General features: G+C 32.5%; 1 protein-coding gene across 4 annotated transcripts; it reads left to right on the top strand.

The window, feature by feature from the left end:
• The first annotated feature begins 5,822 nt into the window (after positions 1–5,822).
• On the top strand, positions 5,823–11,163 carry LOC132035786 (probable tetraacyldisaccharide 4'-kinase, mitochondrial). 4 transcript variants are annotated; one of them, XM_059425902.1, is made up of 9 exons: positions 5,823–6,004; positions 6,511–6,634; positions 7,700–7,939; positions 8,327–8,476; positions 8,607–8,816; positions 8,984–9,043; positions 9,307–9,387; positions 10,301–10,436; positions 10,509–11,163. In XM_059425902.1, exons 1-9 carry the CDS (start codon positions 5,823–5,825, stop codon positions 10,538–10,540), a joined length of 1,215 nt encoding a protein of 404 aa, XP_059281885.1. In that variant the 3' UTR covers positions 10,541–11,163. The 4 variants fall into 4 exon arrangements, with proteins under 4 accessions (XP_059281885.1, XP_059281884.1, XP_059281887.1 ...); XM_059425901.1 differs by having other exon boundaries at positions 10,286–10,436; XM_059425904.1 differs by lacking the exon at positions 7,700–7,939 and having other exon boundaries at positions 10,286–10,436.
• Positions 11,164–21,049: the final 9,886 nt, after the last annotated feature.

Genomic DNA, 21,049 nt, shown 5'->3' with positions numbered 1-21,049 from the left:
CAAATTAGAGTCCTAATCTAAGTAGGCGTTTGGACATGCGATTTTATCTCATGAGATGAAATTAATGTTTGGACATGCGATTTCATCTCTGTTTTTATCTCATGAGATGAAATCCTAAATCATCCAAAAAGACATGATTTGGGATTTGAAATCATGATTTCAAAAAGGGTAAAGGGTCAAATATATCCCTCTATTTTAATTTATTAGTCAACTTTATCCTCCATTAATGAAAGTGAACAAATATACCCCTCCCGTTAATAAAGTTTACACCCATATCCCTCTATTGGATGGAATACTCCAAAATCAACCTCAATTTCCCAATTTCACTTAAAATTACCCGATTTCTCCTTTTTAATCCGACCCAACCATACCCACCTAATTAAAATAACCACGAAATATACCCCATTTCCCCCAAAATATTTCGGTGGACATTTGAGAGAGAAGGGAGAGTGACTGCTCCTTCGTCTTCTCCGGCGAACTACATAGAATTTATAAATTAAATATTTTTCTTTTGATAATTGACATGTTTTAATATGAAAGTAATAAATTGATAGGATGACAAGAGAAACAATCTGTGTATTAAACCGGCTCTCTGTGTTACTTGCAAACTTCTCACAAACACTTCATTGATCATTGCAGCAATGACACGGTGGAGCTATATATCCCATGGGCCATGGCTTGAGGGGTTCCCTCCACGTCATCACTATTCTTCCCTCTATGTTCTCACTCCCACACTGCCAAAACACAGCAAGCAGCCAACAAAATCCAGCGAGCTCCAACCAAATCCGACTAGCTCGTCTCTGGCCACACCAACTACGACAGCCTTGATGACTGTTCCTAATAGCGTTTATCACTAAAAAAAAGCATCATTTGTACATTTACCATGCTTAAGATAATCTTTTCTTGAGCTAATTTTAGCACCTAAACCCAAGATTGAATCTTGCAAAAGAATCAATTCTTGGACTGGAAATGATTCTATTAGTAACTTTGTTCTTGTGGAAAAATATCATTTTTTGGGAATCTCAATTTTATATGGGTCTACCAATTTATGTTAATTATTCTTATATGAATCTTCAACAGATTTTAAATGGATGTCCAAGAATATTGGTGAGAATCGGTAGTTTTTTTTTTTTCCACAAGAATCGGGAGTTAGATGATCAAGAAAATGGGTTTTGGAGTTTAATTCCTATTGGTTAAATTAGTTTAGTGGGTCCGGTCGAGTCGGGTTAAAAAGGGGAAATAGGGTAATTGTAAGTGAAATTAGTAAATTGAGGTTGATTTGGGGATTCCATCCAATTGAGGGGTATGGGTGTATACTTTATTAACGGGAGGGGTATATTTGACCACTTTCGCTAATGGAGGACAAAGTTGACTAATAAACTAAAGTAGAGGGGTATATTTGACCCTTTTCCCTTTCAAAAAATATAAATGTAAAATTTAACCCATACGTTTATATTTTGTATAAAAAGACCCATAAGTTGGTAGATATATTTACCAATCAAGTTTACCAATCATTTGTATTAAATATTAACATGCAAGTTGGTAAAATATATTTATCAATCTTGTTTACTATGTGGGAGAATTATATTAAAGAGTAGTTACATTACTATTCATGTTAAATTTTCCTTTTTATTGAACTAAAGTTTGATCAATTGATGTTGTATTTTTTAGAAAGGCCTTCTAGTAGCGTATTAATTTTATTATGAACTATGATTTACTCATTTGGTAAGATTGTATGAGGATTGGAATTTTTTTGATGTTTTCACAACTTGTGGGGGTTTTATGTCTATAAAAAAAAACTGCAACTTAAGAAATTCAAATTGCATGTCCAAATATGATTTCATCTCGTGATTTCATCTCATGATTTCATCTCATGAGATGAAATCATGTCCAAACGGCTCCTAAGCATTTTGACACTTGCTATCATCTACCATTAGCAGGGTACTTAAATGGACAATTTTGTTAAATTTGAGCAGATCAAAATGACCAAATTAATAAGTGAACGGATTGGTGATTCGTCCAAAATTACTTGAGCTAAAATAAGCTTAAAAGTAAGTCAGAACTTGACATGTCCAATCCTTACTAAGTTTTTATTTTTTTGATTGGTCTTTATAAGTTTTTATAAGTACCTAATAAAACAAATTCTTTACTATGACAATATATAATATATGAAAATATATCTTTATGAAAATATTTAAATTTTTCATAGATCCATTTTGGACTACATATCATACCAATTACGATTTAAATGAAGTGAACTAGCGGGATCAAAATGAGCCAAAACTTGAATGAATTGATTAGATTGTATTTTCATGGACTAATTTTTCACTCTAGATATATTTAATATCTCAATTCCAATGTATCGTACACGCAACAAGCTAAGCCAGACTTGAAGAGGTTCATCATGGATGAGAAACAAATACTACTACGGAAAAGGGTCAAAATACCATTAACATATTGAAAATGACTTAAACTTGTTTTCTTTTATATTTAATTGGACCTCAGTTGTCTTTAAATTATATTCAGGTTTAAAATGTCTCTCCTTTCGGCTATTAGATCTCAATTGTCCTTTCCAATTAAACATATAGACTCAGCACATAAATAACCCGGCTCATCATAATTTATTTCTTATGCATCGGTTTTGAACCAAAGCAAACAAAGAGAACGTTGTTGTCTTTCGAATTCATTCAGTCGCAAAATATAAAACTTCAAAGGAACTGGAATAAATTAAAATGTCTTCAAACAAAGAAGATAAAGAAAATCTCATGATCAGTCAAATTAAGAAACATCAAATGAAGTTATTGAGCTAAAAACAACACACAACTATATTTAACATAGCATGATATTATTCATTCTAAACTAAACTCGCACGATTTTTCTAAAAGACCTTACATTATTAAAAGTCCAATCTATAAATTTTTCTTTTCAACTATTAATATAGGATTTTCGTCACACACATCCGACGTAAACAAATGGAGTAAAGAATACAATTGATTCATACGTAGGCTTTTGGTTCTATTTCCTTGTGGGAATGTGCATGTGGCCTCCTTGCAAAACTTTTAGCAAATTTCCGTTTCACTTTTTCAGCATTGCATGTGTATGTTGTTGATGTTTTGCTACTTGTGGCGTATTTTTATTGGTGACCGTGAGCTAGACTAAAACCTTTATACACGGACATAATAATTTATTAAAGGAGATTAATGAAGGTAGCATAGACAAACTACGTGCATGCACTAACGTGATCTCAAAAAAGTCCGCCCCAAAGTAGTAGTTTCGTGGAATCAACACTTTTTCCTTTTTTTGATGATTTAATTTTTATATAATATGAAAGGTATAAAATATTGTTTTTACGTTATTAGTAGTAGCAGATAGCCAGTCTACTTATTTCTAGATAACTAATTTAACTTATATATAGTGAGAAACTTTTTTTTTTTTTTTTAGATTATTGATAGTACAATAATTATAAGTTATCAATAAATAAAAGTTAAACTCAAGTTTTTTTTTATCCTATCTTATTATACAAAGAAAGGATCCAGTAATTATACATTAATTAATACTCTTTTATTTTATATTATATGACAATGCTTGACTTATATTATATGACAATGTTTGACTTAGTATGGAATTTAATACGTTGATTCAACTTGTGCAACTTTTTTTTTTTTCAGATTACTGATAGTACAAAAATTATATGTTATCAACATATAAAAGTTAAACTCAAGTTTTTTTTTTAGCCTATCTTATTCAAAGAAAGGATCCAGTAATTATACATTAATTAATAATCTTTTATTTTATATTATATGACAATGTTTGACTTCATATGGAATTTAATATGTTGATTCAACTTGTGCCTTATTATTGGTGTGATATTCAAAGGATATTGTTATATGGAGAAGATATCACATCAAAGTTAAAATTTGGTTGACAAAGAATTCAGTTGAATTCTTAATAGTAAATATAGGATAATATTACTATTTAGTAGTAGATGTTATTAAAAAAAATGGATGTCCCAAAATGAAACTTCTTTTATATATATAATTTTTTTGCAAAAACCCACTCTAGTTATAACTAGTTAAAGTAAATTTCGTGACATGTCAAAAAACAAAAATCTCCAGGAAATTGTGTTGGGCTTCATGCACATATTGTGTCCAGCCCAGACAAACAAAGCCAGAGTATGTTGGGGGCAATTCTCAGGAATGGTCTGATTTTGGGGTGGTCTTTAATTTTTGTCCATTAAATTGATGGTCTTTAATTTTTGGCCTTTCCTAGAATCTCTTGGTTTCGGCTTCGAACCCCCGCTCAATTAAATATTTTTTGAAAGTATCACAAGGAAGAGATTTGCCTTTGCCTGTATTCAGGTCTCTTTGAAACTTTATCTTAAGGTAGAATTTGCCTCAAAACTCTACCCTCGATCGGCGTCAAATCTCCCCGAGGGTAGAGTTTTGCCTTGAGCATCCAAAACCTACCTGTAAGGCTGCGGAGTTTTGCCTTATACCTGAAGGCAGAGTTCTGTCTTAAGGCCTAACTTTGGCCCGAATAGGCCTAACTTTACTATAAAATTTTGCCTTGGGAAATTATCTTTTTTTGTTTTACTGAGCCGGGCTTCGAACCCAAACCTCATGGTATTAGGCGAAAGGGCCAAAAATTTAAGACTACCAATTTGAGGGAAAGAAATTAAAGACCAGTGCATTTGAAGGGCACTCCACACAAAAAATTGGTATGTTGGCCATGTAAATTGTAATCCATTCATTTTTTTATTCGAATTATCAAATTGATTACTATTAATCTTGTCGTGTGGAAACATAATCTTTTTTGTGATGTATGAGATTGAAAAGAGAAATATCTTGAATAAATTGATAATTAAAATTTAAAACACGTATGTGAATAAAATATGATAGAACATATAATAATTCCTCCGAAGGACCATAAAACATGATCCAGTCTAATAAGTACTTTATATTATCAGGCTACAAAATTAACGATTTAATTACTAAGAGTTGAGACCCACAAAGGAGGGGAGGGTGTCGAGTGAACATATCATCAATTGAAGAGAATTCATTGATATCAAATTCTTAGTAGTAAAATTTTCAGAAACAGCTACCTTTTAGCTCCTTCTAACAACTTATAACTATATGTTCTACATTTACAATTCGTATAAATAGGTAATAATGTAAGTTATGCCAAGTAAATTTTACTTCTTAAGTATTAATATTTTTCTTAGAACATATACTTTTGGTTATAAAATTTCAAAAAAGTGTAATTTTGGTGAGAAATAAAAAAATATGAAATATCCAAGCAAAAAAAGTGGAGTATTTGCATGCGTCCTAAGTTTAACTAAGATAGTGGGCCGTTTTATGTGGCGCGAATCCAAATTAATCGAATTTCAATGCGGGTATCGAACACCTGATGAAAAAAAAAAAAAAAAAAGGAGAGATAACATCGTCGTTTGTCATATGTTTTTACTCCAAAATCCAACAACTTGAAATAAATGAGATTTGGAGGGGTCATTTGCAATTTTGACCTTCTTTTGTGCTGGTCTTGAATTTATGTCCCTCATAATTTAACAAAATCCGAAGGCCACAAATTTATATTTTTGTACATAATATCCACAAGACTTTAATAATTTCTAAAGAAGCTAGTTATAGTCCGTTGCTAAAGTAAAAAAATTAAAGACCAGCTCATTTTAATGGCAAAATTAAAGTTCAGTCCATTTTAAGGACAAAACGTGCAATTTTATATGGATTGGAGTCATTCGCAATTCGCAAATGCTATTTACTCAAGTAATTTAGAGCGTATTGCTCCACTCGTTAATGTGTGCGTCCATGGAGAAAATGAGGAAATTGGTGAACCAAATAGCGTATACACCCCCACAAGAAAGGCTCCGTACACTTTCACCCCTCCAACTTTCTCTCATACCTCTTCTATCACTAGCTTCCACTCTCTATGGCTTCGCACTTCCCATACGTCATCGCTTTTACCAACTTGGTTTGCTTCACAAACACAGGTAATTAAATTCCCACAATACATTCTTCACTACCCAGTAATTAATAATTATTTTGTTCTATGTTGGACTTTGTTTCCTTGCTATGTATTCAGAAAATTATACACTACCCAGTCCCAATTTATCTGACACATTTGAAATTTCGAGAGTCAGCTAACTTTTTCTTTTGACCGTAATTTTTTTATATGGCTTCTAAATATTTTAAGTTGTTAATTATTGTTATTTACCGTACCTTTAGGTAGTTTCCAAACATATAACTTTATTTCAAAAAATTTAAAAAACTTAAAGGTTCTATGTATGAATTCACGGTCAAAGGTTAGAAGTTTGAATCTCGAAATTTTAACTGTGCCACATAAATTGGGACAGAGTGAGTACTGTTTATATAGAAAATGATACTGCACATATAGGTTAAAAACTAACTTTTATGGATATATATTAAATCCTGAATATCCTTAGCGAAATTCCTAACTGCACCATTGATAACCCTGTAATGCTTTTTGATGTGTTAGGTTGCCGGTGCCAGTGATTAGTGTTGGGAATTTAACTTGGGGAGGTAATGGGAAGACTCCAATGGTTGAGTTTCTTGCTGTTTGGTTGGCTAATGCTGGAATTTCACCTCTTATTCTAACAAGGGTAGTCGCTTTTTCGCCCAATCTTCTTAATATAGCCCAGTTAATCCGTCTGTTACATTATGTGTGATAGTGCTTGATTGAATATGGAACTTGAGATGTTAATTTTGACATGTTGTATTATATTAATATTAGTAGAAGAAAATATTAAAGTAATACTGAAATATTTAGGAAGTTAAGGGGTCCATTGGTTGCTGGTTAGAGTTATGCAGCTATTAGTAATGCAGGAATTAGTTACACAGGTTTAGTTATTCATGTATTACTAACCCTTTATTCCATCTTCTATCCCGCATAAAATAATACATAAATTCACTCATAACTTATACCCGTTTTATTTGTGTGGGATTGTAAATGATAACCAGACACGTACTTGGTGTGCTGAATTGTATACAAAGTAACTAAAAAGCTACCAGACATGGTATTAACTATGCTAGTTTGATACATGAATAACTCCTTTCCTGCCCACAACCAAACGACCCCTTAGTGTGATGAAAAACAGTACGTGAAGATTAAAATTTGAATAGTTAAGTGGATTTGATTTCTGAGAGTTGTATGGAGTAATCCTGTTAATGGGAAGTTATCAAAGATTTTGGAATGTAATTATGCTGACAAGAGTGTCATATACATTGCAGCAGTGGGGATACTTTATGATTCCATATTTTAGTTTTTTCATATTATATTTTTGAAAATGAATGAATCCAATCTCATTTCTGTTTCAACTACATTCAATTTGCTTGATGTTCCAGGGTTTTATTATTACCACAAAGGAACCTTGTAAATAGGCCACTCTTCTGCTTTATTGACAGTGGATTATTACTGTTGCATCCGGCCTTTTATTGTCTCTTTGTACTAATCTCATGTCTGACCTAGTGACAGTGTGGTCCAACATTAGTTACCTAAATCTTCCAAGATAGGGAGAAATAGTTTGACCCTCTTATTTGGTTTGTTTGTGGTATTCAGTTGTTTTGGTCTTTTCTCCTTTCTCATGTACTTTGGACCATTTGCAATTCAAATTTCACCGTGTTGCAAAAAATAAGGCTAGTATGTCGGAAAACGTTTTCTTCTGTAGGGTTATGGTGGCGCAGATGAATCAAAAATGCTTCAAAGGCATCTGTATGGAACACCCGTGAAGATAGGCATAGGTGCAAACAGGGCCGATACAGCTTCCTGTTTTCTGAAAAGATATGGCCATATCAGCCCTTGCAAGCATGGTGACACGGATTTGGAGAGACTTTTGTCTGATAACAAAAAGGGAAATAGTTCTTATTCTGACCAAATTGGGATTGCAATCCTAGACGATGGAATGCAGGTCCGGGCCAAAACTGCACGTTAAGTGTTACTCACCTACTGATCAAACAGGAATTTTGTTGTTTATATCCAGTAGAACTAGTTCATGCTATTCTTGGGTTAAAATGAGTTAAAATTGTGTCCCATCTTTCTGTGGAATATGTAATACCTTTCCACATTCCTGCACCATGTGTAATCACAATCCTTCTTATTCTTTTCCTCTTTTTGGATTATTATTATTTGATCCTCCAAGCAATTAAAAATTGGATATTCTTATTATTTCAATCCTCGGACTTTATATCCGGACCTAAAAATGGCTTAGCTTCTCATTAGGAGTATGGCTGTGGGCTCCTTGTTTTAACATAGAAGTTTTACTCACATTTTGTTAACTGTGGAAATCCGAAAGCAGCATATCAGTTTGTGGCGTAACGTCGAGATTGTGATGGTGAATGCAATGATTCCGTGGGGGAACCATCAGTTAATTCCACTTGGACCATTAAGGGAACCTTTGGCCGCACTCACACGTGCCGATATAGTTGTAATCCATCATGCAGACTTGGTATTAACACTCTCTCTCTTCTGTATATCTGAGATAGCTTCCTGATACTTGTGAAGCATAACATTTGATTAGTAAAATTAGAACATCAATTAGGACCACTGACATCCTTTAATTTGTCCGAGGCACACAGGTCTCAGAAAAGGACATTGATGCCATAGCATCAGAAATTCGAAAAGTAAAAAAATCTCTTCCTATATTCTTGAGCACATTGGCGCCTTTATACTTTCTTAAAGCTGGCAACATGTCATGCAAATTGGTTTTGATGAACATCCGTAATACACTTGTCTTATGTGTCTCTGCAATTGGATCTGCTGATTCTTTTGTTGAGAGGATAAAGAAGGTACAATTTTTTGAGTTCTCTCGTTTGATACTCATACAACCTTCTATTTTCTACCTTCGCTTTGAAGTTTGGAGGTGGTTGAGTTTTTACTCAACTTCTCTCGTTGGTTTCATTACCACAACTTATTATTCTCTCTTTTGTTCTAAAATTTTCTTAACACTCTGAAGTTGGGGCCAGCGTATGTTGATCGGCTGGACTTCAGTGACCATCATTCGTTTCAAGCTAAGGTAAACATCATCTGTTTTTGTTTGGCATCTCGTTTTGCCCGTCTGTTTGGTCATAGAGTAATAACGAGTATATTGTAATTGTGAAGGTAGACGTTTTTATGTAGTTTCTCTTACATCACATGGCACCCGTAGATCTGTCATCCACCTGTTTTCCCTGCTCTACCTGGATTCTTTGAATCAATGTTAGTGCTGGACATTTTCGTTTTCTTATCTTTTCTGTTTAGAAAAATTTGAGTTTTCACCTTGGTCCGTAACAATGTTAGGATATTGACATGATCAAAACAAGACTTCGGAATCTTCAATCAGAGTTTGCTATGAAGCCTTTTGTTGTTGTAACAGAAAAGGTATCATCTTTTCTTCTCTTTTTTGTTTCTTAACAAGAGATTAATATGATCAGAACTCAGTAAAGGTGAATACATCTTGCAAATTGGTGTGGTTCTTTTTTCGTTTGTCTTTAAAGAGATGACACATGTTGCGAACTTGGTGATTATCAATAAACATTTGACAGAACCAAGTTACCTGGAGTTTATACGCACTGACACAAACAAGCTAGTAGAGTTAATAGAGCCAACATATTTTACATAAAAATTTTACAGGATACGAAATGCAAAGAGTATAATTCTGATCCTAAGACAACTACATTTACCTCATTGTCTGATCTTGCATCTATACGTTTTAGCAATCTGTACAGAGAAATGGCCCAATCCTTGTGGTGGCACCCTTGTTTTATAATGGGTTTGTCTGGCCGAGGTGCCCTAAAATGAAGGCATGAAAACCCCTCACTTTTCCTTGTCCTTCAATAACCATCCAGCGCTTGCTTTTCTAGGTTTTGCTAACCTTATTCCATTCTTTCTAGTCCCGTAATTTCCCTGTATCTTTGCTGGAAAGATGCAATGACCCCATCCACCTGGATTCCGACCTTTTGACAATAACTGCATTTGTTCCATCTCATTTTAGAAGGTCAGTTACCATTCTTCTTCTTCATTTTGAAACATTCCTCCTGGCGCATTCTGTTAAAAAGATGATAACTATCTCTCAACTTGATGGCTTTCTTAATTTATATCCGAGAAAACATAGACCATTAAATTTGTCCTTCGTGACCCTTCCTCTTCCTATTGAGAAACAATTGTCGCTGGGTACGGAATTGGTACTTAAGTCTTAAAAAGAACTTCAATTTAAACCATAATGTGTATGGTATGATTCATGTATTTACTAGCTAATGCTTTTTTCTGATAATCCCAGTTCTTGATTTGCCAGGACTATGATAGATCTCCCGAGATTCTCAAGTATTTAGATCCACATGAAGTGTTGATTCTTTGCTCCAGCTTGCAAATTCTACCTCATAAAGGAAACACAGAAGATAGCTTTAAGAAATGTCTGGCAGCATTTGGAAGTAAGCGACAAGGTGTAAATATGGTATAACACTTCCTTTGAAGGTCATATAAGCTTCAATGCTTACTTATAGATGAATTTGTGATCTTTAAAAGATGTGACTGAGGTGACTTTTACACGGAGAGCTTGCACTAAGATATGCTACACACAATTCATAAGATTTTGTCGGATAAATGGAGTTACAGTACCAGAAAATGGTGGGAGGACAGTAACAAAAGGAAGTATTTCTCGTCAAGTATGCACAAGGTAGACCACTTGCCTCCACACCTTACATCATCGTCATGGTTAAATGAAGTTAGAGCTATACCACTAGAGCTATAAGGTACACCGGGATAACCGATTGGAAGCATTGGAAGTGGAATCCTCTGGTTTATATCTGGTTAGAATTCTGTAAGACTTGGTTATTTTGCCTTCTCTTGCTGCTAGATGTAGCGTCGTTTGCCATTTTTCAACATCTACTAGGCCATAAGATGGAATAGCCTTGTGGATTATGTATAAGCTCATTGGTTTTGAAGTACAGAGCTTCATCTATAAAACTAAGGTCAAGCTTGTATTTCATCATTGAAGAAGAAACACATATATTCTTGATTACCTTAATTCCAGTTTGAAGCAAAGGTCTTCCAATGTAAATACTCCTCGTCGTCGTCCAGCAAATGTGGTGATGATCCTGTAGTTGATTATTATCTAAAGTGTACTAGTATCTAGTTAGCATTAATTCTCAATTTAAAGCCCTTTCTTTGTATAATGCCTGGTTGATAATTGTTAGCCTCAGATTCTCAAGTCAAGAGTCAAGTAATATCATTAATAGATCTCGAGCATTATTTGGCTATTGCTAAAACTTGTAAAACTAGATTGGTGAAGCTAAATCCAAAGTTTGGCAACTCATGGGACCGATTTAAGGAGGGTTGGATCGAAGCTTGAAGCTAAAGAACGAAAAACGAGCTGCAAAATTTCAGACATTTAAGTGAAACTTCAAACATTCATCTTTGAAGTTTTGGCTTTGGACTGTATGCTGGAAGTAGATTTTGAAGCGATTAGGCTTATAATAATTTATAAACTTTGGCTATGTCATAAATAGGGATCCTTAAAGTTGCTACTTGTGCACTTCGATTGAGCTTATCTTGTCGACTTAAAGATTAGGCTCACATTCATGTATGGGCTTTGTGAAACTGAATAAATATTTCTCGGGTCATTTGCACTTTTCTCCCTATTGTGTGCTGGTCTTTAAATTGTATTTCTTGTGACAAACAACTTTTTTTACGGGACATAAGTTTATATTTTCGCATCATAATATCCCACAAATTATGTCCACGCATCATAAGTTTGATTTTAAAGGGTAAAAATTAAAGACCACTCCATTTAAAGGACAAACCGTGCAATTTCTTCAAATTTCTCGGCATCGGCACGAGATACTTTGGATTATAGTGCGACGGTGGGGTATCAACTTAGTCAGAGTAGAAGATCCATCTAGAAATTGCATGAATTTCAACAAGTTTACCTAGAAATTGATAGTTTTGGATTACTACAATTGGAAGGCTCCATATTTCCCAAATTGACATTTTCCATTTTGCATTGAGATCCGAAAAATTGTAGTGGGAATACCGCATTTTGGTGAAACTGAAATGTGAAACAACAAATATAAAAGGGGCAGTGGAGCACCATATCTACAGTTACATTGAGTCATTGACCCGACATACAGTAGAAAATACGACACAAAATTCAACGTCAACTAGGAGGATAGTACGTAATACAGCTATACGATGGACCCCAACTTACATTCCATTGTTCCAATTAATGGTCCCCCTTTTTTCTTTTCCTTTTTTCAGGGGAAAAAAGAATTAAGAGCCCGTTTGGAAAGCCACCTGGTAATTGGAATTGGTGTAATTACTATCCTAAGAATTACACGAACTAAGAATTACACATTATAATTCAACGACCTATTTGTTTGTGTAATGTAATTCAATATAATTCTATTTGTGTTGTTTGGTTACCTGATGTAATTACAAAGTTAGTTTAATTTAAATTAAAATTTAATTATAAAAAATTTAAAATTAATATTTAAAAATATGTGCCTTTATAAATGATATTAAATTAGTTATTTAATAATACATTGTTTCTTGAAAATATGTTAATTAATAATCATATATTTGTAACTAATATTGTAAAAAATAATTGATATATAATTTCAAATTAAAAGCATACCTTTTTTGTGAAAATATCATGGGATTGGATGTTTGACAAAAAAAGAATATTTATAAATATAATGCCCTAACACTATTCAAATGTTTGACAATAATTCTATCAACTATAAGTGAAAAATAAATAACACGCAATGCGAAATAACAAGTCAATAGTATTAAAGCAAATATTTTTAAAATTGAAAATATAACTTAAATTCAAAATTCGAAAGAATATTTTTAACATACTACTCTTATGTCAAATTCTAACATTACATAAGTAAGTTTTAACGTAACGTAAATAAATACTCCTATAATTCAAAGGAAAGGGAAAATATAAGTCAATAACCTCATTCACAACGAAGTTTTACTTTAATAATGTTACTTTTTATATACCAAGTTTGCTAATGACTCATTCTTTGTAATATTAAGAGATGTAGTTTCAAAAATTAAAATATTAACACGGTTATGCTAAATGAATAAAATTAAAGATTAAAAAAAAATACGAACAATTACATGGAACCACAAGAAGTAAAGGTTGGAATGAGAAGAAAGGAAATGGAATATAAATTCTATAAAACAAAAAATATAGTATTAAAAATTAAAAATAAAAAAGAAATCAAATAATAGAAATAAAAAATAAATTAGAAAAGAAAACAAATTAAAATAAATTTAAAAATAAATTAAATAATAGAAATAAAAAATAAATTAAAAAAGAAAACAAATTAAAAAGAAATAAATTAAAAAGTAACTCTGTAATTATAGGGTGTAATTACACCCAATTCTCGACCCTTGAGAATTGGAGAGTGTAATTACACCCTCTCAATTACACCCAATTCCCACCTAAATGTGTAATAACAAACAGACCAAACTGTGCAATTACACCCAATTACCTGGGTGGCTTTCCAAACAGGCCCTAAATGTATTCTGGCATTCTGACATTTTGCAAGTATTGAGTTAAATTTCCATAGAAGACTAACAATTAGTGGATATGGTCAAATCACAAACTTATACAGCAGTAACTTACATTTTTTTTTTCTCACCTGATGTCTAGTATCAGTATTGGGACTCAACTATGTCTGGATCAGTGCCCGAAAAATTCCATATTGGAGGTAAACTTGTCTTAACAAATGTGACTCTACATCCAGAACCCGAACTCAAAACCTCTAATTAAAAATGAATGAGTGTTTATCACTCTAACAATCCTTGTTTTGATTAAATTATTATAACTTAAAGAAAGGTCCGAAGACTCAACGTCTCGCACAAGAAGATACTCTCGCAAAACATAAGAACTAAAGCCCCTTTTTTTCCTAAATGGATTTTAGCTTTCATTCACCTATATTTTTTAAGGAAATAAAAAATAACCCAAATGTTATAAAATAATAAAGCAAAGAACAAGAATAATTGTAGAGAAAGAGAGAAGAGAGGAATTCTTTATTTCTCTTATGAGGGATTCATTTACAATGGAGAAGAACCTCTATATTTATAGGGAAAAAGTGACTTGATCCCAAAGTCACTAACCCTAATATTTCTCCTAGAGATAGACATCCATAATAATAAATAATATTTATAACACTCCCCCTTGGATGTCTATTTGATAGATAATGTGCCTCGTTAAAACCTTACTAGAAAAAACCCAATGGGAAAAAAATCTAGTGAAGGAAAAAGAGTACACATTTCTAATAATACGCTATTTGGTTGCCTCATTAAAAACCTTACCAGGAAAACCCAATTGGGACAAAAAACCTTGAAAGGGAAAAAGAGTACAACGCGTATTAACTCCCCCCGATGGGTACATCACTCCAAAACTTGAATCTTCATTCTTCAATCTTGTGTTATCTTCTATGAAAGTTGTAGTTTGTAGAGACTTGGTGAATAAATCGGTCATATTAACGCTCGAACAAATCTCTTGCACGTTGATATCACCATTCTTCTAGAGCTCGTGTGTGAAGAACAACTTTTGTGAAGCATGACTTGTGCTTTTATGAATCCTCTCTTTAGTTGGGCTATGTATGTCGCTACATCTTCGCCTTTGGATAGAGTTGCATTGGTATATGATATTGTTGAAATCACTCAAGTGTGTATTCCCGACTTGCTTTATAAATAAATGTTATCTTTATATGATTTAACCGTCATGTAGAACAACATCGTATGACTATAATCCTCCAAGTCATAGCAAAATATATAAATGAATCAATTGCATAAAGATATAGCACTTCAGACCAAAAATCTTGCAAGTTTCTCATTTCAACTTCTTTCAACAGATAATCTATTTCTTTTAAAAACTCTTCAAGAGTTTCAATAATTCTCAACTCATCAACTTGCACTAACAATATGACAGATTTTGATTTCCACAAAGATGTAAGGATAAATAAAGTCATTTGTGCCCTTAATCATTAAACATTCATTAAGGTGATAAAGTCGCGTTCACCTTGCTTAACTTAATTCATATAAGAATTATGAACAAATTTCTACAACTTGCATATGCTTCAGCATTTAAAATTCTTCAGGAATTTTCATATAATTTTGTCAAATAATTCATATAGGCTGTGACAACATCTATTTCTATTTAAATATGTGACATCTTCTGGTGTCTGGACAACATGTCCAATAAGCTTTACACTTACCAAGATGCGTCATTTCACTTGATAATAATTTCTACGTTAGCATGCTTTAATAGACGTAGAATTTAGATCCTCATAATATTTTACAATATTGCGCTATATTGTACCAAAGATATCGTCGACGATATATTATCTTGTATCGGTTTGCAATAGGACATAACTTATTGAGATCTCATCACTTCCATTATTTTTTAGGTACCTAACCTCTCATAAGGTTTCATGAAGTGTTATGTCGTAGGCTCTTCAAGAGCACATTGCCTCCTTATAATGATCATTGATCATTTGCTCCTCTTTCTTTTCAATGATTATTGCATTTGGAACCGATTAGTCTACCACGCTTCATGCATGCTATAGACTCGTCCTTCAGTGGACATGAATTTAATAGGAGCATTTTGCAGCTGAAGTTAGAAATTAATTTTGGGTCAGCAAATGCTTCTAGCATTTGAGTTGAATTATCCTTTAAATGAGGATCATACTAATGATAATTTATAACATATTCCTCAGCTTCTTATTCTCTCCCCCTTATGTTAGAAAAACTAACATATATTCCATCTTCTTAGGGGAAATTCATCTTTGTGCATCATGGTAGTTTAATTAATCATATACCACACATAAAAACTATTAGATGAAAATATATGGTTCCTAACCCTGAACCAATTATGAGGTGAGAATTTATCATAATTCAAAGACATGAAGCATTGTTCTCATAAGCAATGATTTAGCTTTTTATCGGAGGCATTCAATGCCAAACCAACTTGGATATAAACTAGCATTCACAAGATGAATTATCTTGATTACATAATCTGAAAATTGCGCTCTCAACTCAATCATTTTTGAGCAAGTAACTTTGCATATGTCAAACTGCAGGTTGACAATAAATGCAAATGTGACCATTATCGATGCATCTATTTAAGACATCACATAACAATGTGAACGGGCCCATATTCACCTTTTCTATATTTTTTAGAATTTGGGAAATTCAATCCCAACATTAGCCAAGATAATCCACTTATCATGAGAACAAGCAACAAAGATAAATTCTTAAAGAATCTTCAAGTTCTTCAATATATGTCGAATATTCAATCTCGCACATCATATTTGAATCGGGCCGGCCAAATTGCTCATGCCAACTAATAAAATTATCTATACTAGTAAACTTCAGGTTTACCATGCCATGTGCTATTTGTTTTAGTAAACTTCTGATTTACCATGACATGAATACTTTTTCGCATCGATAAACTTCTGGTTACCGTGACATGTGATTTCATCATGCTTATATTATAGTACACTTTGGAGAATAAGGCATGTAACCTTTCACATAGATATTTCATGCCCACTATGATTTTGAAAATATTTAATCCTCCTTCAATATGAGAGCCATTTACTTTTAGTAAACTTCGGGTTTACTATAACTTGTGTTTCGATCATAACACCTTCGTATATTACACTCTAGAATGAATGACATAATACTATATAAGCTCTTCAGGAGCCTTTAATTTATTCTCCATAATCACAAATTGTTTGGACACTACTAGTGATGTGATCTTTTATATAAATGGTTAGCTCTTCTGGAGCCCTTAATTGATTTTGTTAGACACTGCTGGTGTCATGAAAGAAAACAGTAAACGAATGGACATTTTAAAAATAATAAATTCATAATAGGATTTTAATCCAAACTTTCTTGGAGAATTATCCATATCTTCAAATGGAATAACATACATAAAGTAAAATAAATACACATTAAATATTAGTACCGTTAGAAAGTACAAGTGATATAACAAACCAATGGTTATATTCTGCTGAGAGAACCAATACAGACATGTGATATCAAATGGACTAATGAATATGGTACAGTTTACACGCACACATGCAAAACATTCTTTTATCGTCAAAGGATATACACCATAAACACATAGTGATAGCCATAAAATAAAAATGCACAAAGACTATAAAACTTATAAAGAAATGGTTTAATATATATTTCACACCTTTCCTCCCATGATTTCGTAATGGTCTAATTAACAAAGTGATGGACACTTCCACGCCATATACTTAAAGTTTCAGGTCCTTGTTTTCATCAAATAGAATTACATCCATCTTGATAAATTTTCATCAATATGAAAAATAATGACTAATTAATAAATCCTACTAGGATACAATAATTCACTTTTCTAACTTTAAAAGATTTGCATACATATAGTACTTTTTAAAGAGAATCCTTTTATGATGTATCGAAGACTTAATTTAATAATATTAAGTTAATGAAATTGGGTAGTGACCCATATCTCCTTATACCAGAACAAAGGATGAAAACACAGAAATTATTATGGTTCTTATTAATGTATCTAGTGCCTATGTGGTTTAGGCTCAATCCAAATATATAACAACGTACTACTCGTGGTTTACACGTGCCTTAATATTCGACAAACAAATAATAGTTGTGCACTTGGTTTTGACATATTATTAAGAATATGCACTACATGACATATTGGTGTACTTCCTCAAGGGAAAAATATATAAATTGTTATTTCCTTCAGGAAAATTAAAAACATACAAAAGAGAAAACATTCAACAAGATCTGCCATCTTTTACCTTAAAATAAAATTGACCAAGATGTTTCTACGTACGACAAATACGTGCAACAATTACTTTATACCACAAAATAACATTTATATTCTTTATTATTTTATCTCTTCAGGAGGTATTGTGGTATTTCTTCATTCACTTCGGGGAATGATCTGGTCACTTAGTTGCGCTTTATACAGAATTTTTAATAGTTTTTTTTTTTCCCAACCACAAGAAGATATTCCTTCAAATTATTTCTCATATATCTTACAACTTCTTTCTGCTTCGGGAGAAAATTTCAAAGTTTTACTTCTTAAGGAGTAATGCAAAGTTTAACCACTCGAGAGTAAAGTTAGAAGTTCTACCAACTTCGGGGGTAAATTTAAGAGTTTTACTTTTCAGAGCAAATTTCAAAGTCTTACTACTTCGGGAGTAAATTTCAGATTTACTACTCCAAGTGTAAATTTTAGAGTCTTACTACTTCGGGAGTAAACTTCAGATTTATTACAAGTAAGGAAATTCAGAATATTTCTTCTCGATTATTCTACCTCTTCTGGAGGTGAGTCGTGATATCTTCACAACCAAGTACATGTTCGTATTTATAGGCTTTACAATATTGTCACATTCACTTCAGAGAATGAATCTGTATTTGTAAGTTGTTTCACTCACTTCAGGGAGTGGAACCATCACATGGACTTGCCTCAACCATATCAAAATTACAGTAACTTACAACTTCTTCTTATGATGTTGCTACTTCAGGAGCAAATCGAGGCGTGCATATAATTTTTTTTTTTTAAATACATATTTAATTGCAATCACAATAAAATTATTGTCACTTCTGGTGATTTTGGGCATAAATAAATTTAGTCTAATGAGACTTAGAATTTATCGTCACTTGTGCTGATCCATCATATATTTCTTTTCACAGTATTGTTCTTCAGGGACGAATGAACCTATTAGGTTCCTCAAATCCAATGTACAAAATTAAATACGTTACTAGCAAGTAATGATAAATTTATTAAACCAAGAACAATCATAAGGCTCATAGTACCTAACCTGCGTTGGCCACCTCAACCGTTTGCCACATAGTAATATAACTTAATAAAGCCACAAATCTCATAAAAGATTGTAATCGTACCTTATTCGTGCATTGGACCATTCACCTCTACAAAAGGATTTTTCTTTCTTTCTCACTTGATTTTCAGTAACATCAAGCTCTCAAATACGTAGTATTATTATCGACCAAACTCCAATAAAAGATTAGAGACTCGTGCTGATAACGTGTTATAAAATAATAAAGCAAAGAACAAGAATAATTGTAGAGAAAGAGAGAAGAGAGGAATTCTTTATTTCTCTTTACGATTCATTTACAATGGAGAAGAACCTCTATATTTATAGGGAAAAAGTGACTTGATCCCAAAGTCACTAACCCTAATATTTTTCCTAGAGATAGACATCCATAATAATAAATAATATTTATAACACCAAATTTATTTTAAGCACACAACTTTTTCCCAAAATTATTTTTCAAAAAATTTCCAATTTTTTTATTAAATCAAAACTAATATAATTCAAACTTCACTAAAGTTTTCTCTAGTAAGTAGTTTCTACTATTCTCTTAGAAGTGTGCTTAGAGATAACAAAAAAAGAGATTATGATGTTTTGAGTAAACAATATTAGAAAACGGAGTCATGGAATATGCAGACCTTATCCCTATCTTTGCTTTTATCTTACTCCTTTGTTGCCTTTCTTTCTTCTTCTTCTTTTTTGCTTTTTCGAATATCATGCTTCGAAGCCTGTTTTTTTTTTTCCGAGGGTCTATTGAAAAAAGCCTTCCTACCCCATAAAGGTAGTGATAAAGTTTGGATACATCCTATCTTCCTCAGACTCCACTTGTGAAAATACATTGGGTGTGTTATTGCTGTTGGAGTCATGGAATATGGATTTCCAGGAAAAGGCAAGACTATGGAGTATGGAAGGCTACCAAAAGCAATATATTTTGGATTAAAAGTCAATGACGAAGTGGGGTGCGCGTGGGAAGGTAGCTTTGGGATCTTACAATTAACTAATGGGCTGTATGTGATAGATTCACTCTTTGGGCCAAAAAGGTGAAATAAATTCCACTTTGACTGTTGAGGAACGTGTCGGTGTTTTTATTTCTAGTAATTAATATGACATTGAGCCGTTCATTCAATTATTCGAAGTGAAAACTTGGAATTGACATGCACAAGATGAGTCACCTAACAATAGTCCTAATTTTTTTAAATATAAATTTTAATTACTCCCTCCGTTCCAGAATAAGTGCCAGTTTAGCGAAAAAAATTATGTTCCAAAATAGGTGTTAACTTAGAAATTCAAGACGAAAATTGACAAGTGTTTCCAATTATGCCCTTAAATTTAAAGATTTATCTTTGTGATGCACTTAAAAGATGTTTACAATTTACGACAACTTTGGTCCCCAACTCTTGAATTTTTGATAGGGATAGGAGCTAAGTTTATCTATTTACTTTACTTCGATCCCTTCATTTATTTATACTTGTCCAATATTGACTTGACATACCTCTTAATGAGCAATAAATAAATAACAGTTTTATATTATCCCTAATAATTACTTAGACATAAATCAACTAAACATACATGCTCCCAACTATAATTCCGAAGTGCTGCAGATGAATTGAGAAAGTCGAGTTATTAATAATAAGGGTAAAATAGGCATAAATGGTGTATCTCTTGTTTTTTAAATTGAAAAAGTAAAAATGAACACTTATTTTTATTATATTGGAAAAAAGGGGAAAATTTCAGTTATAAACAATTTATGGGTCAAAATTACATATTCATAGCCCATATTTTAAATTACAAACCTACGTACCAACATTTCATGACAATTCAATATTAACCTTTATACAACAATATATAACTTTATACATCTAATGTAGACAATGTATAAACTCAGATAAAAGTGTATAATAATGTATAAGACTAGTAAAAAACTGAAGAGGAAAAAAATGGCTATGGCGGGTAATGTTAAAAGGATGAGCTAAAACGGGTAAATATTTTGCCATAATTGGCATACAGTGTAAAATTCCCGAAAAAAATGGACGGTGGAGTATTTTATCTTCCAAAAGGAGCTTTCAATTGATCCAAAAAACGTGTGAATCTGATTCTAGAATCACCAGCTTTACAAAATTCAGTGCATCATTTGAGAAAGCTATTTATTGATGTTAATAAATAATACTATCTAAAAGCTA

This window comes from Lycium ferocissimum, chromosome 11 (genome assembly GCF_029784015.1).
Source record: "Lycium ferocissimum isolate CSIRO_LF1 chromosome 11, AGI_CSIRO_Lferr_CH_V1, whole genome shotgun sequence".
Lineage (NCBI taxonomy): Eukaryota > Viridiplantae > Streptophyta > Magnoliopsida > Solanales > Solanaceae > Lycium > Lycium ferocissimum.
Note: the sequence above shows the minus strand (reverse complement) of the source record. Positions and strands in the feature narration are given on the sequence as shown.